At 39.3% G+C, this 18,890-nt stretch overlaps 2 protein-coding genes across 3 annotated transcripts; both read right to left on the minus strand.

Moving 5' to 3' along the window:
• Positions 1-625: 625 nt before the first annotated feature.
• LOC308690732 (extracellular superoxide dismutase [Cu-Zn]-like) lies at positions 626-2,563 on the minus strand. The gene is made up of 2 exons (XM_081365401.1): positions 2,370-2,563; positions 626-1,409 (listed from the first exon to the last, which is right to left on the minus strand). The coding sequence occupies exon 2, from the start codon at positions 1,392-1,394 to the stop codon at positions 741-743; it is 654 nt and encodes a 217-aa protein (XP_081221527.1). The 5' UTR covers positions 1,395-1,409; positions 2,370-2,563; the 3' UTR covers positions 626-740.
• Positions 2,564-12,309: 9,746 nt separating this feature from the next.
• LOC308698846 (extracellular superoxide dismutase [Cu-Zn]-like) lies at positions 12,310-14,440 on the minus strand. Of its 2 annotated transcripts, none has more exons than XM_081379248.1 (2): positions 14,229-14,424; positions 12,310-13,125 (listed from the first exon to the last, which is right to left on the minus strand). In XM_081379248.1, the coding sequence occupies exon 2, from the start codon at positions 13,108-13,110 to the stop codon at positions 12,457-12,459; it is 654 nt and encodes a 217-aa protein (XP_081235374.1). In that variant the 5' UTR covers positions 13,111-13,125; positions 14,229-14,424; the 3' UTR covers positions 12,310-12,456. The 2 variants fall into 2 exon arrangements, with proteins under 2 accessions (XP_081235374.1, XP_081235375.1); XM_081379249.1 differs by having other exon boundaries at positions 12,336-13,125; positions 14,224-14,440.
• Between the last annotated feature and the right edge of the window lie 4,450 nt (positions 14,441-18,890).

Below are 18,890 nucleotides of genomic sequence, written 5' to 3' on the forward strand. Positions count from 1 at the left end.
TGTGCTTAAAGGCCTTAAATGCTTGAACCCCGATAAATGCTGCTTGCAGCTTTGATTTAAAATTGGAATCTCTCTGAAATTAAAAATCTTTGGGAACTTTTGGGATACTGGAAGTACACAACTGCAGGAAATATATCACACTTTGCAAGTGATTTTTGGTCATTTTATTACAAAAATCTTACATATTCTTGCTTTAAACACCTTACAAGAAAACCAAGACATTTTTTTGCATTTTGATTCACTGTTAACTGTACTAACAAACTGTCAGAATAATATACCCATTTGTTGACATTTAGCGAGAAACCTTATAATTTCAAAAATAAAATATGTCAGAGGTTATGTCTACCTTGAACAATAAAGGTGTCCTCCCTTGAGATCTAGCCACACCCTCCAGTGTCATATTGCATCAACCTAAACCATTGTATCATTTAAAGAAATAGTGTATCTTTAATTAAAGACCATTGTCATGCTCAGAAAGTGTTAACCCATTGAGCACAGTAAATCAAACTAAACGGCCCACTTTGCCTGCATTCACCCTACATTTATTTTTAAGAGTGCATTTACTATTGGAAGCTTTGGCCAAAAAGCCTCTGAAAAGACCAAGAAAAAAAAACATGGGAATGTTCAGGTTCTGAAATATACTTTAATGTAGGACACATACAAAGAATACACAAGGAAAATCATGATTATCCCATTTGAATCTGCCCTTCCACCATATCCGACTCCCTCATCTTTGACTCTCAGTGCCTTCCTCCACATGGTTTCTTGGGGGGCACTTCAGTCTTCTGCCACAGACTTGGAGTAGTAATACCAATCACACCGAGAGCAATTATCGGTCCAGCATTCCCACTGAGTTTACTCTCCTCATCTGAACCCATTCCCAGATCATCCTCCTTCTCATGAACCGCCACCGCACGTCCCAGAATGGAATAAGGCCCAAAGAGCTTGGCGTCTGGAAGCGTCAGGAACTGCCTTATAACTCCTTTCTCGGAAGCAAAGTTGCCCAGGTCTCCAGGATGATGAGGGTGGTCAACGCCGTTTGGATTATAATGAGGACCAACAGTGATGCAGCCTTGACTGAGGTCTCCATACTGATGGATGTGCATGGCACGCTCTTGACGATCGATGGCAGGCAAACCACGGAGGTTGATTTTCACTTCTAAATCTCCATTGGGGAAGACCTGCTTGAAGAGGATTTGCCCACAGATCTTTGGCTGGTTACGTGGCAAATTGGGGCTGGGAGTTACTTCACAAGTGGCATAGATGGTGTTGTCGAACTCCACGACTTCCGGCTGTGGAGCTTCGGCAGGCAAACACTCCTCCTTGTGGAACTCTCCTCCTTGTATATGCAGCACCAGCAATATCAGAGGGAATATTAGGATGATTTTCTCCATGTTGGTCTTTAAAGCCTACAATGAAAAGTGGATTCAGTGAAATCATGCCATTTGGTTTAAGAACAGAATATTTTTGATAAAAGGTCAAAGCTTTGTTGCAGGGAGCTTTGAGAATGGAAGTTGCATTAGGTAAAATAGCACAACCAGATTAGATTGCAACGGAAAACCATACAAGAACCCAGACAGCAACCAGATCCGGCCCACATCTGGGCCGTGTGTAATCCAGGTGTACCAGATGTGGGCCAACACCATGTTGCTGTCTAGAAAACTATAATTTTTTAATTGCTATGTACCCTTGTGAAAATAATAAAATAAAAAAAATGCGCTTATTGGTATTGGATGTGTACCTGTAGTATCTTGAAAGTACAATAATAATAATAATAAATAATAATAATAATAATAATAATAATAATAATAATAATAAGCAGATAATAGCACTGATGAATTATAAAAAGCCACTTAAGTGTACACACGTACACTTTCAGAAGCGTCACACCTGCCAGCCAAAGTTCCTATGATACAAACCAATGACATACAGGTGGATGTAATCACACTAAAATGAGTCCAGGCAAAGGTTCATGGAAATTGAAAAGGTCTAGGGAGAAGTGCCCTCTGGTGGCCATGATAGGGCTTCTGCTGGCAGGAGTGACATTAAGTACATGTACTCTTAAAAAAAAAGAAAATAATGCCAAACTAAGAGTTTCTTTAAAGTACATTTGGCCTATGTTTTGAAAATCTTTTTGTTGAGCTTTAAAGTACACTTAATTTGATCTGTTGTAGCCTACATGTTATTCAATATTAAATATAAAGTTGATGTCTGATATTTTTCACAAGGACAGGTAAAATAGAAGACAATATCTTTACTTTTGCTTAAACTTTTTTTAGTTGTACTAAATCAAGTCAGTTGATGGAGAAAATGGAATGGAGAAAACAAAAACAAAACAAGCCTAAAACAGCAAAGGTGCACTACCGTACAGCTGAAAAGTTGTCCTCAATCCGTGTGGAGCCTGAATATTGCAGTCACAAAAATACTACAACACTTAATCCGTGTGCAGTCCTGACCTGGGGTTGAGAGAATGTTCCTTTTGGTTGCTCTTATAGGAACTCATGTTGAGCTACAAGTTAACCATGATAGTCTGTTAGTCACTAATTAAGTTCACCTGTGTTTCATTTAGCTCCCTTTGTTTGCCTGTTTATATATAGCACTCAATTTATTCAGTTCTTTGTCTTGCATTGCACAATGTGTTCTCCAGTGTTTTGTGTTTATTAAAAGAAGTACTGCTATAGTTTTTTTTTACGATTGCTATGACAGATTTTCCAAAACTCTTAACACAGTTAGCACTACATCCGTCTATGTCAGGGTTATTATAGTTTTGCATTTTTCATTAGTTTTTATTTTTATTTCGTTTTGACTTTTTGTTTTCAAATTCAGTTTAGTTTTAATTAGTTTTTAAAGTGGGTTTGCTAGTTTATTTTTTATTTTTTGAAAATGCTTAGTTTTAGTTTAGTTTTTATTAGTTTTAGTCTTTTTTTGTAATTTGGGTTATTTGTCAGGAGCAAGATTCAAAAAGTTCACCCTATACTAAATTTACCCTATACTGTAGGGTGACCACCATCAAACAAACCAAATGTGGGACGATTATACGTTTGTGTGGGACAATGTTGGACATGTTACCAACACTAAAGCATAACCTGAAACTGTTATTTAAAGGTGCCATGTGTAAAAATTGAGGTAAAAATATCCCAAAAATGAGCTACACGCATTAAAAGAATGAGAAGAAATAAGGGCGATGATGTCATTAAAAAAATGTCCAGTTATAGTGCTGCAGAGATATCTACCTTAATTAGCATTAGCATTAATAGCCACGGCCCGACAGGTGTCGTAATACCAGTTTCGGCCATGGGAGGCGGTATACGGGCAACATAACCACCAGCCAAACATGCAATACACGAATAACTTGCACGGCTTGTGGGCGTACTTGAACCTGATGTCAATCGTGTGGAAAGTACAGCCCACTACTACATTTCAGTTCAGGGAAGAGAGCGGAAGGATGGCTGAAGCCCTTGGCAAGAGACCCCTACCACCACCCGCTGCAGGGAAAAAAACGCGCTCTGAAGCACAAATAAAATCTCAAAAGGCTATCCGCCACACTGGACCAAAATATGACATTTTAAGCGAGCACGCTCTCTTCTGCCTCTAAGAACTAGCAGAGAGAGAGAGAGCGAGCCCCGGCCGCGCGCGCGCACTCACTCACTCACTATATTCAGAGCGGTCAAGTTTCCCCATACTTTTTGACAAGCGTCCTTGACAGGGCGGCCAGAGCTTCTTTGCAGCTCAAGTCGGCGGCGGTGTATAAAGTTTTAGTAATGCTCTATCTGTTGACGGCGCTGAGGAAAAAGCTCCCGCCACTGGAAGAAGCTGTCGCCGCCCATTTGTGTCCTCCTGCGCACCCATCAAAGCCGTGCAGAATGTCTTCAGCACTCACGGATCGCGCATACTCCGCCGCTGGCCAGGCTGCTTCTGCTTTACACACCCTGGACGCACGAAACGTAACGGAAAACATTGCAAGGTGTAATGAGACTGAATGTTTTTTGGTGACTAATGATAACTTAGCTAGAAGTGGTATTGCTAATGAAAATCAAACTTGATATATGCTGCTAAATTAGCTTCAGGCGGGCAGCATACGTAACACTCTAAATAGATGTTGTCCCCGACAACAGGGCTTCCTGTTGTCGAATGCGCATGCGTCGCGTCTGAACGCGTTGTTGTCTTTGGAGCTCTATCGATTTGATTTATAATTCTTGATTTTACTCTTTAAACTTACTTACAACAAACATTTTCTACTTTTCCTCACTGAGAAGCACTACTGCTCAAACCTCATAGTTACAACGCAGACTGTTGAGCAGACGTGTCTCAAGCCTGTTAGTGATCCAACGCTGGATACTCTTATAGGTTACTCCCGGGGATCACGGCTGAACGCGTCTTCTCAACACTCACAAACATTTTTCACCTATCGTGCGTCTACTCTACACCCGTACCACTTAAAAGACGGATTATATCTAAGACGCTTGTCAGAAATTAGTATTAATTGATAACATCACTGGTAGTGTCGTTGCTAACTTACTGTCCATCTGTTAAAATGGCGAATATATCAGATGTATGTAGTCTACCTTTTGGTGCAGGTGAGGACACATTTGAGCTGCACGCGGTACAGTCTGAGCTGGAAGCTGTTGAGAAACAGATCCACGACCTTTTAGTGAGACAGGCCGAGCTGAGAGACCGGCGTTTGGCTCTTGAAACATCACGCGCTGATGCTCACAAATCAGAGATTAATGTTACTAACCCGCTGACTCCGACCTCGTCTACTCCGTGCGTTACTCGGCATCGGTCCCAAGCGCCAAGGTCGCGATCAGCCATGGTCTCGTTCACTCCGGCTCCAACACGCCACCACGAAGCCTGGATATTTCCGCAGCGGAAGACGCGAGTCAGGACTAGACCAAGACCCTCTCCGACCCTCCCGGTTTTCGAGTTATCCACACAAAACCGCTTCTCCGCTCTTCGCGAAACAGAATGCGATGCTGTGATCATTGGTGATTCCATTGTTCGGCACGTCCACGCTACATCAGGTAAAAATAAGGTGCACAGTCACTGCTTTCCTGGTGCTCGTGTTTCTGAAATCGCTGCTCGCGTTCCCGAGATTCTGAACGATAACGAGCGCGTCGGAACTTTGGTATTGCACGCGGGAGTGAACGACATCAGGCTGCGCCAGACGGAGGTTCTGAAGAAAGACTTCAGGAATCTGATCGATACGGTACGCAGCACATCGCCTGATATAACGATCATTGTGTCAGGACCGCTTCCCACGTACCGTCTAGGACATGACAAGTTTAGTAGATTATTTGCGCTAAATGAATGGTTAATGTCATGGTGCAATGAGCAGAAACATCTCCAAAATGTTAAATACCTTTTGACTAGTAACCAAAAGTCCAAATCATAGTCTCTGCTGCACCAAATTAACTGATATAAATACTAGTGTAGAACATTGCATAGAAACTGTGTCTATTCCTCGTTTAGTGCGATCAAATAATAAATCTACTGCAGGATCTAGGAAAAATCTAATTGTTATTAAAACAGAAAATGTTGCTATTAGTAAACAAAAACAATTTCTAAAGCTAGGTCTTTTAAACATTAGATCACTCACACCTAAGGCAGTTATTGTAAATGAAATAGTCACAGATAATAACTTAGATGTACTTTGCCTTACTGAAACCTGGCTTAAACCAAATGATTATTTCGGTCTAAATGAGTCTACTCCATCAGGATACTCCTATAAGCACGAGCCCCGTCTGATTGGTCGTGGCGGCGGTATTGCAACTATCTATAGAGATATTCTCAATGTTACTCAGAAAACGGGTTATAAGTTTATTTCATTTGAAGTACTTGTACTAAATGTTACGCTCTTAGATGATAGAAAAACATCCCTATTATCTTTAGCCTTGGCTACCGTATATAGACCACCAGGGCCTTACGCTGATTTCCTAAAAGAATTTGCAAATTTTCTCTCAGATGTATTGGTCAATGTCGATAAAATATTAATTGTTGGAGATTTTAACATACACGTAGATAATCAAAATGATACGTTAGGGGCTGCGTTTATAGACTTATTAAACTCCTTTGGGGTTAAGCAAAACGTTACCGGACCAACTCATCGTTTTAATCATACACTCGATTTAATTATATCACATGGAACCGATCCAACCGATATAGATATCATTCCGCAAAGTGATGATGTAACTGACCATTACATGGTAACTTGCATATTACGTACCCCGGTAATATATCATGCTGCGCCGCGTTATCGATTAGGCAGAACAATCCTTCCATCCACCATAGATAATTTTTCAAATTGCTTATCGGATCTGTCTCAGCTGCTGCCTGAACCTAAACAAACAGATGAACTAGACGAACTAACCAGCACTATGAGCACCATTCTCTCTGGAAAATTGGATATTATTGCACCTATGAGACTAAAAAAGGTCAGAGAGAAAATTAAAGCACCATGGTACAACAATACTACTCGTGTTCTAAAGAGAGAAACCCGTAATTTAGAGCGTAAATGGAAACAAACTAATTTAGAGGTTTTTAGAATCGCTTGGAAAGACAGTACGTCACGCTATAAAAAGGCCCTAAAAGCGGCCAGGGCTGAGCACCTCCGCAAACTAATAGAAAATAACCAAAACAATCCTAGGTTCTTATTTAACACCGTGGCTAGACTAACAAATAAACAAGCGTCACCTGAACAAAATATTCCGTTACAGTTTAGTAGTAATGATTTCATGAATTTTTTCACTGAGAAAATAGAAAACATCAGATCCACAATTGTAAACGTTCAATCTTCAATCGCGCCTTATAATTCAGCCTCGATTATCACCCCGCAAGAACAATTACAGTGCTTTACAACTATAGAACAAAAAGAGTTAAATAAACTTATCATTTAAAACAACAACATGTTTACTAGATCCTATACCAACTAAACTATTGAAAGAAGTGTTACCTATAGTGGAAGAGCCTCTCCTCAATATTATTAACTCGTCTTTATCTTTAGGTCATGTTCCAAGAACATTTAAATTGGCAGTTATAAAACCTCTCATTAAGAAACCACAATTAGACCCAAATAACCTAGCAAATTATAGACCCATTTCAAATCTTCCTTTTATGTCCAAAATATTAGAAAAAGTTGTGTCTGCCCAACTGGGCTCTTTCTTGCAAGAAAATGACACCTATGAAAAGTTTCAGTCTGGGTTCAGGCCGCATCATAGCACTGAAACTGCGCTTGTTAAAATCACAAATGATTTACTCTTAGCTTCTGACCAAGGCTGTATCTCAATACTAGTTTTACTTGATCTTAGTGCTGCGTTCGATACTATAGATCACACAATACTCTTAGATCGACTACAAAACTATACCGGTGTTCAAGGACAAGCATTAAGCTGGTTCAGATCATACCTATCTGACCGCTACCATTTTGTCTATTTAAACGGAGAAAAATCGATCATAACTCCAGTAAACTATGGAGTGCCGCAAGGATCTGTGTTAGGCCCTCTATTATTCTCAATATATATGCTGCCACTTGGAAATATTATAAGGAAACATGGAATTAGTTTCCATTGTTATGCTGATGACACTCAACTATATATTTCATCACGGCCGGATGAAAACGCTAAATTATCCAAATTGACAGAGTGTGTTAAAGATATAAAAGATTGGATGACGCACAATTTTCTTTTATTAAATCCAGATAAGACAGAGGTAATACTTATCGGTTCAAAAAACCACCCGCAAAACCTCTCACAATACAACTTTAACATAGTAGGGTGTCCTGTTACTTTATCCTCTACAGTAAAAGACCTGGGTGTTATATTAGATTGTAACTTGTTTTTTGAAAATCATATTTCATATGTTACAAAAACAGCCTTTTTTCACCTTAGAAATATTGCTAAGTTACGTAACATGCTATCAGTTTCTGATGCAGAAAAGTTAGTTCATGCATTCATGACCTCGAGACTAGATTACTGTAATGCTTTATTCGCTGGTTGTCCTGCATCCTCAATAAACAAGCTACAGTTAGTCCAAAATGCCGCCGCTAGAGTTCTTACTAGATCAAGAAAGTTTGACCATATAACACCAATTTTATCATCACTACATTGGTTACCTATAAAGTTCCGTATTAATTACAAGGTATTGCTACTGACTTATAAAGCCCTAAACGGCTTAGCTCCAGTTTATTTAACGGATCTTCTATCGCCCTATAATCCATCGCGCTCTTTAAGATCACTAAATTCGAGGCTTTTGGTCATACCTAGGATATCCAGATCCACCAAAGGAGGGAGATCATTTTCACATTTAGCTCCAAAACTCTGGAATAGCCTTCCTGATACTGTTCGTTGCTCAGATTCGCTCTCCCAGTTTAAAACTAGATTAAAGACGCATCTCTTCAGCCAGGCATTCATATAATATTTTAATCTTACAGTTAAATCCGGTCTCTACTTCATAAACGCCAGAGGAGAACTGGCCCCCGACTGAGCCTGAGCCTGGGTTCTCCCAAGGTTTTTTTTTTTCTCCATTAGGTCACCTGATGGAGTTTTTCGGTTCCTTGCCACTGTTGCCTTTGGCTTGCTCAGTTGGGGATACTTAAATTGATTAATCGATTCAACAGTGCTATTGATCTGCATTACCAAACGTGGATGTTTTACACCAGAAACAAACACTGATGTACTATTTTATTTAATACTGTGAAGCTGCTTTGATACAATCTGTATTGTGAAAGGCGCTATATAAATAAAGTTGACTTGACTTGACTTGACTTTTTTAACTTGTATATGTGCAGCTAAGTAGGTAGGGGTGGAGCATAGAGACTATGCCGTTTCTCGTTTGTTACTCTAGAGTAGACCAATTCACTTTCTGGAGGTATACTGCCCCCATCTGGTATGGAATGTGGAGTATGACTGGATTTTTTTTTTTGCCAGACATGACACATGGCACCTTTAATGCTTATCTAACTTAATAAAAAAAACATTTGTATTCTGCCTTTCAGCTGATAAAAATGCTTTGTTCTTTAGTCCCTTCCAGAAAACACCATTATATCACAATGTAACATTACATGTCTTAATCTGACATGTCATTTAAATTCAACATCACTGAGCCCAAAGGCAGCAGCATCATGCAGATAACTATTTTTGAAACAGTTCTGACCAAGTCCAATTAAAATCGAATTATCCATTTGTTTTCTGACAGGGAACACATGGAACGAATCACCGCTCCACATTTTGATTGACAGCCGTCAAAACGTACTAGTGACCGTGTTTACTCCTTTACTTTCAACCATTGGATAGGATTCAAAAGAAGGCGGTTGTATTTGTAGCCTACTTCTGAGGAAGCGCTGTTAAATATAGGTGAAAAACTATGCCGCAAAAATAATAAAGAAAATGCTTTCTTAAAAAGGCAAAAGAAAGCATGCACGTTTTCTTAATATGATTATTAAAAACCGACAGACTGATGAAAATGCGGGACATTTACTCAATATGCGACGTGCAGGACAAGGGGTGAAAATGCTGTGCAGTACAACGCAATGCGGGACGGGTGGTCACCCTACATACAGTCAATAGCCTAACAACGTACTCATCTGGATTTAAGCAGCAAACATTCTGTGTAAAAGTGTCACGGGGTGACTATGTTCAGTGGGGGAGGAACGCACACGCCAGGGAAAGGGTTTCCCTCGAGGAGTGTTTTTAATGTAACACCCAGCAAAATAGCTGTTTCCTGTGCCTGGATGTAAACAGTGACAATCTAGCGATCTAATAGATAAATCAGCTTCAGGTGTTCGGCAGGAAGATTCTATGCTGGCGATTGGCCCGCATGTGTGGCAGGAGTGCTTTATATGTTCATTGTGGCCGACAGTTCAAGGCGCAGCAGAGGCGGGGAGAGAACGCGGCGGAGGTGAGGGAGAGACCGGCGCCCAGGAAGGGGCGCTCGGGCAGACGAGTGCAGCAGATGCGGGGAGAGAACGCGGCGGAGGTGAGGGAGAGACCGGCGCCCAGGAAGGGCCGACGATTTGATCGAGCGCGTTTGTAACGCGAAACTGACGCGATCACTGCGGCTGCCGCCGTCACGTGGACACGGCCCCGATTGTCGGGTTGAGAGGCGTGTGTGCCTGCTTCGTGGTTCAATGTGATGGGATGTGCGTCTGTCTGTGACTCCCCTGACCTGTACGCTATGGTGAGCTTTGCTCATATATCCTGTTTTCTCTGCCAGTTGGAACAAAGAGGGATTCCCTCAGTCTGTCTGCCTTACTGCTCTACTGTTCTGCCGCTCTACTACCCTACTGTTGTACTGCTTTTCTTCTCTCAACACAGCAGCTAACCAGCCCAGCCCAACTTCAAGGAGATGTTTGCTTGGACACAGTTCAATTGCCTTGGTCACAGTGAGTTTGCTGATTTGAAGTGTCCTGTTCTTAGAGTGTTCACATTGGGAAGGTTGATGTGTGTGCACGAGTGCTTTGACGGTTTCGGATCATTTGGTCTGCATCTACAGTTCCAGATAAACAGCCTCCTGTGACCTAGTGAAGAACCTGCTAATGCTGTGAGTTATATGTACCCTCCACTCTCTGTCTGAGTCCGGTGAGGAACCTGCTAAAGCTGTGAGTCATATGTGTCCTCCACTCTCTGTCTGAGTCCAGTGAAGAACCTGCTAATGCTGTGAGTTATACGTATTCTACACTCTCTGTCTGAGTCCAGTGAAGAACCTGCTAAAGCTATGAGTCATATGTACCCTCCACTCTCTGTCTGAGTCCAGTGAAGAACCTGCTAATGCTGTGAGTTATACGTATCCTCTACTCTCTGTCTGAGTCCAGTGAAGAATCCGCTAAAGCTTGAAGAACCTGCCAAAGCTGTGTCCGAGTAGAGAACGAGGAACTGCTGGTCGATTCCTCCTGGGAGTAATTGCTCTCTTCAAAGACTCTTTTAATCAGTTAATAAATATAAAAACGTTTGAAGCTATTCTGTGTCCTGTTCTGACTTTGTGGGAATACGGTCTTGCTCCTCAGGGTGGTATGCAATTTAGGGAGGGGCGGATAGCGCCCGCCCCCCCCCCTGCCTGTGACAAAAGTGTGCTTTAACAATGTCTGTCAGAACAGATAACACCATGCGGGTTTTGAACATTTGCTCAACTGTCTAATAAAGTACATGCAAGACGTCTCTGTCAAGTCAAAGTTTGCGGCATCTTGAAAACACCACGCCGATATTGATCCTCGTTTTAGTTCTCCTTTTGTCCCAAAGTCTGCTTGCCATGGTCCATAATGTTTGAATGAAACAACTCCATGAACGTGCCGCTAGACGTAACGCAGTTGTCGCCATGGTTACTATGGCAGTACGAGCAGAAACCAGGGATAACGCGGATATTATGTCATTGACAGGCAACAAGTGAACATGGACGAGTCATTATTAGGGGTTAAAGCACGAAGTGCTAAAACTTTTGCATTTGGACGGCTATAACACGGCCATTTAGAAAATGGGCATGGCAAAATTCACTCGAAAGCCTGTAAATCCTAAACAAAAACTCAGAACTTAATGAAAATTGGTGAGCATATGTGAAATAACATTGTAAACAAGCATGCACAATTTTATGGAGATCGGACAATAGGTGGCACTACAACTGTTAAAAAAGCTTTGAAAACCATATATTTCCTATGTTAAATTGGCTGGAAATGTTTTTTTCCATGTATGACGTCAGTGGTTAAATGGTTGCCAAATAAAACTTAGTCTTTCTGCATTTGTGCTTAAAGGCCTTAAATCCCGATAAATGCTGCTTGCAGCTTTGATTTAAAATTGGAATTTCTCTGAAATCAAAATCTTTGGGAACTTTTGGGATACTGGAAGTGCACAACTGCAGGAAATATGTCACACTTTGCAAGTGATTTTTGGTTATTTTATTACAAAAATCATACATATTCTAGCTTTAAACACCTTACAAGAAAACCAAGATTTTTTTTGCATTTTGATTCCCTGTTAACTGTAGTAACAAACTGTCAGAATAATATACCCATTTGTTGACATTTAGCGAGAAACCTTATAATTTCAAAAATAAAATCTTATGTCAGAGGTTATGTCTACCTTGAACAATAAAGGTGTCCTCCCTTGAGATCTAGCCACACCCTCCAGTGTCATATTGCATCAACCTAAACCATTGTATCATTTAAAGAAATAGTGTATCTTTAATTAAAGGCCATTGTCATGCTCTGAAAGTGTTAACCCATTGAGCACAGTAAATCAAACTAAACGGCCCACTTTGCCTGCATTCACCCTACATTTATTTTTTAAGAGTGCATTTACTATTGGAAGCTTTGGCCAAAAAGTCTCTGAAAAGACCAAGAAAAAAAACATGGGAATGTTCAGGTTCTGAAATATACTTTAATGTAGGACACATACAAAGAATACACAAGGAAAATCATGATTATCCCATTTGAATCTGCCCTTCCACCATATCCGACTCCCTCATCTTTGACTCTCAGTGCCTTCCTCCACATGGTTTCTTGGGGGGCACTTCAGTCTTCTGCCACAGACTTGGAGTAGTAATACCAATCACACCGAGAGCAATTATCGGTCCAGCATTCCCACTGAGTTTACTCTCCTCATCTGAACCCATTCCCAGATCATCCTCCTTCTCATGAACCGCCACCGCACGTCCCAGAATGGAATAAGGCCCAAAGAGCTTGGCGTCTGGAAGCGTCAGGAACTGCCTTATAACTCCTTTCTCGGAAGCAAAGTTGCCCAGGTCTCCAGGATGATGAGGGTGGTCAACGCCGTTTGGATTATAATGAGGACCAACAGTGATGCTGCCTTGACTGAGGTCTCCATACTGATGGATGTGCATGGCACGCTCTTGACGATCGATGGCAGGCAAACCACGGAGGTTGATTTTCACTTCTAAATCTCCATTGGGGAAGACCTGCTTGAAGAGGATTTGCCCAAAGATCTTTGGCTGGTTACGTGGCAAATTGGGGCTGGGAGTTACTTCACAAGTGGCATAGATGGTGTTGTCGAACTCCACGACTTCCGGCTGTGGAGCTTCGGCAGGCAAACACTCCTCCTTGTGGAACTCTCCTCCTTGTATATGCAGCACCAGCAATATCAGAGGGAATATTAGGATGATTTTCTCCATGTTGATCTTTAAAGCCTACAATGAAAAGTGGATTCAGTGAAATCATGCCATTTGGTTTAAGAACAGAATATTTTTGATAAAAGGTCAAAGCTTTGTTGCAGGGAGCTTTGAGAATGGAAGTTGCATTATGTAAAAATAGCACAACCAGATTAGTTTGCAACGGAAAACCATACAAGAACCCAGACAGCAACCAGATCTGGCCCACATCTGGGCCGTGTGTAATCCAGGTGTACCAGATGTGGGCCAACACCATGTTGCTGTCTAGAAAACTATAATTTTTTAATTGCTATGTACCCTTGTGAAAATAATAAAATAAAAAAAATGCGCTTATTGGTATTGGATGTGTACCTGTAGTATCTTGAAAGTACAATAATAATAATAAATAATTATTATTATTATTATTATTTATTATTATTTATTATTATTATTTTTATTATTTTTATTATTTTTATTATTATTATTTTTATTATTTTTATTATTTTTATAATAATAATAATAATAATAATAATAATAATAATAATAATAATAAAAATAATAATAATAATAATAATAATAATAATAATCAGATAATAGCACTGATGAATTATAAAAAGCCACTTAAGTGTACACACGTACACTTTCAGAAGCGTCACACCTGCCAGCCAAAGTTCCTATGATACAAACCAATGACATACAGGTGGATGTAATCACACTAAAATGAGTCCAGGCAAAGGTTCATGGAAATTGAAAAGGTCTAGGGAGAAGTGCCCTCTGGTGGCCATGATAGGGCTTCTGCTGGCAGGAGTGACATTAAATTAAGTACATGTACACTTAAAAAAAAAGAAAATAATGCCAAACTAAGAGTTTCTTTAAAGTACATTAGGCCTATGTTTTGAAAATCTTTTTGTTGAGCTTTAAAGTACACTTAATTTGATCTGTTGTAGCCTACATGTTATTCAATATTAAATATAAAGTTGATGTCTGATATTTTTCACAAGGACAGGTAAAATAAAAGACAATATCTATACTTTTGTTTAAACTTTTTTTAGTTGTACTAAATCAAGTCAGTTGATGGAGAAAATGGAATGGAGAAAACAAAAACAAAACCAGCCTAAAACAGCAAAGGTGCACTACCGTACAGCTGAAAAGTTGTCCTCAATCCGTGTGGAGCCTGAATATTGCAGTCACAAAAATACTACAACACTTAATCCGTGTGCAGTCCTGACCTGGGGTTGAGAGAATGTTCCTTTTGGTTGCTCTTATAGGAACTCATGTTGAGCTACAAGTTAACCATGATAGTCTGTTAGTCACTAATTAAGTTCACCTGTGTTTCATTTAGCTCCCTTTGTTTGCCTGTTTATATATAGCACTCAATTTATTCAGTTCTTTGTCTTGCATTGCACAATGTGTTCTCCAGTGTTTTGTGTTTATTAAAAGAAGTACTGCTATAGTTTTTTTTTTACGATTGCTATGACAGATTTTTCAATACTTTTAACAATTTTCCAAAACTCTTAACACAGTTAGCACTACATCCGTCTATGTCAGGGTTATTATAGTTTTGCATTTTTCATTAGTTTTTATTTTTATTTCGTTTTGACTTTTTGTTTTCAAATTCAGTTTAGTTTTAATTAGTTTTTAAAGTGGGTTTGCTAGTTTATTTTTTATTTTTTGAAAATGCTTAGTTTTAGTTTAGTTTTTATTAGTTTTAGTGTTAGTTTTAGTCTTTTTTTGTAATTTGGGTTATTTGTCAGGAGCAAGATTCAAAAAGTTCACCCTATACTAAATTTACCCTATACAGTAGGGTGACCACATCAAACAAACCAAATGTGGGACGATTATACGTTTGTGTGGGACAATGTTGGACATGTTACCAACACTAAAGCATAACCTGAAACTGTTATTTAAAGGTGCCATGTGTAAAAATTGAGGTAAAAATATCCCAAAAATGAGCTACACGCATTAAAAGAATGAGAAGAAATAAGGGCGATGATGTCATTAAAAAAATGTCCAGTTATAGTGCTGCAGAGATATCTACCTTAATTAGCATTAGCATTAATAGCCACGGCCCGACAGGTGTCGTAATACCAGTTTCGGCCATGGGAGGCGGGTCCGTGTACGTTTTGATAGTTTGTTTTCCAATTTGAAATGAAATAAGCAGAAACGAGAAAACGGCCCCTTTATTCGTTTTTTCGTTTTTTCAAAAAAAACGAAAAAACGAGATTTCGGCTTGATTTTTCGTTTTTTAGTTCCCATGCAAAAAACGAATAAATGACTTCAAAATTCGTTTTCCACATGTGGGCGGCCTGACACGCCCCCTTCCGCCGATTGGTCAAGCAAATATGAGCATGTGACGTCATCAGTTGTCGCTCAGGTCAGGGTCTGTTCAACAAAATAATAGTCCTTTACTATGGCTACAGATTCTTAAACTGTAGGCTACAGGGCAGGTCCGGGCTTTCTTCTGTGCAACTTTACGCGTTTCACAGAAATCTTTACATCAGAAATATTAATAATTAGTCTGCCACCAGCCTGTTTTATTTAGCTGTGTGTGGTGAAGTTGCGCTTGACAGCGCCGAGCGGGAGAGGCTCACTGACCAATGTTCAGATCAGCAGTCAGAACTTTTCTTTTAGACGCTCCGTTTTGCCACGGGATGGTGATTGCAAATACTGTAATGCCAATCGGCTGAGGGTGGCTACCGATGATGATGGTGAAATACATTTTTACTGAAACTGTAATCATATCCGCGACCCGTGAGAATGAGACAGATGATTGACAGGACGATAGCGGAGGAAATTAAAGGCGCAAGATAACTTCTGTTAACAAAAACATAAATAAAAAACTGTTTTAATATAAGTGACTTTGTCTTTGTTTTGTTGTTCTTGTTGTTTTTAGTCAAATAATTGTGAACCACAAACTGAGCCTTCGTTTTAAAGGGCAATTTCCAAATATATTTTATTTATTTGTTATAATATGGGTATTTTATAATACAGCATAAATAAAAACAAGCACATGTAATATGTATATGCCTATAGGCTAAACACCACAGTTTTTTGGTTTTGTTTGTGAACTTTTATCCCCAACCAGGCACGTGCACAGGTAGGGCTCAACCTGTGCAGAGCACATGCCCTTTTTGCCCTGACACTCCGAAGTGCCCTTTTTTGGGTGGTGTTTTTTTTTTTTTATCAATGCTATTGGTTACCATTTACGTCCGTCTGTCTGTTTTACAAATATTTAGCCAATGAAAGTTCTTAAAATGAACTTGTGTAAATCGTATTCAATCCTCAAGCTGTCAGTATGCTGATAACTCCGCCCCCTCTATATTCACGGAATCAACTGAAGTTCCACAGCAGCCGCACAGTAGACAGCAGCTGAACGAAGTTTTGCGAAGGGTAAATAAATATCTTGTTGTTTGAATAAATAGGCTACTACTAAACACTGTCTATAAAGGCTAATATTTTATTTATTTGATGTCTGACTCACTGAGACATGTGGGACGTCGCCTGAGACTGAGAGGTATGGCTAGCATTTGCCATCTAGTCATAGCCAATACATAGACACTTAAATAGCCTGTGCATACAGTAGCCTTTCATCTTTTATAAAATGCGATTTTGGCCAAATGTATTTTACAGAAGGAAAAACTGAGCGCCCATATAGGTACAACAAACTAGTTGGTTATAACCTGTTGATGAAAATGTAATGTGATGCCGCCGGCGCCGTTTTAATGACGGACAAAAAATGCACATTTTCACACATTCGCTTGTAAAAAACTAGATACTGATAAGTAATACAACAACATATAATTTGTTTTTACCATTGGAAAAATAACAGGTGCGCCCCCGCGCTGTTTCGTACTGGAACTTACACAAAGCGACGAGTGATCCTCGTCACCTAGGTAACATATATTTCTAAGAAGTAAGACATTTCTTCTTTGATTTATGATTGCTGATATACACCTAATTTATTAACATTTAGACTAATCATGTTATGGTTAATTCAAGGCTGTTAATATTGCACGTATTATCTAGCTAATTTTTTAATCTATAGTATTCTATACTCTCCGCTCGTCCTCGCATGGTTTTACTACAGTAATATTGTAGTAGTGACTTACATTTTTTTTTACAGAAGATCACTGAAATCTTCATATTTTATCATGCAGAATGTAATTCATGATTTAATTCATTCCAAGGCTTCATTTATTTGATCCAAAATACAGCAAAAACAGTAATATTGTGAAATATTTTTACAATTTAAAATAACTGTTTTCTATTTGAATATATTTTAAAATGTAATTTATTTCTGTGATCAAAGCTGCATTTTCAGCATCATTACTCCAGTTCAGTACTCTTCAGTGTTACGTGATCCTTCAGAAATGCTTTTCACTGCAACTGTACTTTTCACACTATTTTTTTTTTTTTCATTGCTTTTCATTTTCAGACCTTCAAGAGACCAACATCCCTGGCCCACTGAAGGTTGCTGTTAGGTTTAAAGAAGCCCTTAAAACCATGTTTATCTATATTATTATTATGATGATTGTTATTAATCGTGAATAAATCTAAAGCTTTTGAGACTATTATTTTGTGTTATTGAAAATGGGAGGGGTGTGCCCTTGTTTTAGTTTCAGCACATGCCCCTCAAAAAGTCTGTGCACGGCCCTGTCCCCAACCATATTTCTTCATGGGCTCCACGCCAGGGGTCACGCTCAGCACCCCATGGTACTATCTGTAGCCTATAATTAACAGTATGCTGACCCAGTTTATATGTAAAATCTTTGGTAGGCTATATGTAATCTATGTGTAATATCTAAAAACACTTTACAGTGTGATGGAAATAAACTTTTCTTAAAAGTGTCTTGTACAGTATATCACCACAGATTTATTGACACCCTTCTATCTGTGTTGTATACTGTAATAGACAATTGTCCTGCAGAATGATGAGGTTTTTTGTAAGAAAAACATTGCAAGCAAATGTCGAATTGTTTTTTGAAATTTAAATTAACAACGTAAGAGGCTTTAGGCTGTCTGATTAACTCTGTATGAACAAACACCCAGCTTTGCAGTATAGGTGGCACAGAAGCAGCATCTTTAGATTTACATTACATTACACTACATTACACACATTACACAGAACCTGCATTTAGATTTACATTACACACTGTCTAATGCAACTCAAAGGAGGCACTGTGAATTTGCATAGCGATTTCATTCTAAGAGGCTATTAAATGTGAAGTGACAACATGAAACACTACTTTCAAAATATAAAAAAGCACCAGTAGTTGGTGGCAAGTCAGCCTGATAATGATTAAATACCAATTTTATCCCCATCAGATCACTCAGTTTCTGATGCAGAAAAGTTAGTTCATGCGTTCATGACCTCGAGACTAGATTACTGTAATGGTTTATTAGCTGGTTGTCCTGCATCCTCAATAAACAAGCTACAGTTAGTCCAAAATGCAGCCGCTAGAGTTCTTGCTAGATCAAGAAAATATGATCATATAACACAGATTTTAATATCACTACATATACCTATAAAGTCCCGTATTGTATTGCTACTGACTTATAAAGCCCTAAACGGCTTAGCTCCAGTCTATTTAACGGATCTTCTATCGCCCTACAATCCATCGCGCTCTTTAAGATCACTAAATTGAAGGCTTTTGGTCATACCTAGGATATCCAGAGCCACCAAAGGAGGGAGAGCATTTTCACATTTAGCTCCAAAACTCTGGAATAGCCTTCCTGATACTGTTCGTTGCTCAGACTCGCTCTCCCAGTTTAAAACTAGATTAAAGTTGCATCTCTTCAGCCAG

Source organism: Scardinius erythrophthalmus, assembly GCF_964197995.2.
Source record: "Scardinius erythrophthalmus genome assembly, chromosome: 1".
NCBI lineage: Eukaryota > Metazoa > Chordata > Actinopteri > Cypriniformes > Leuciscidae > Scardinius > Scardinius erythrophthalmus.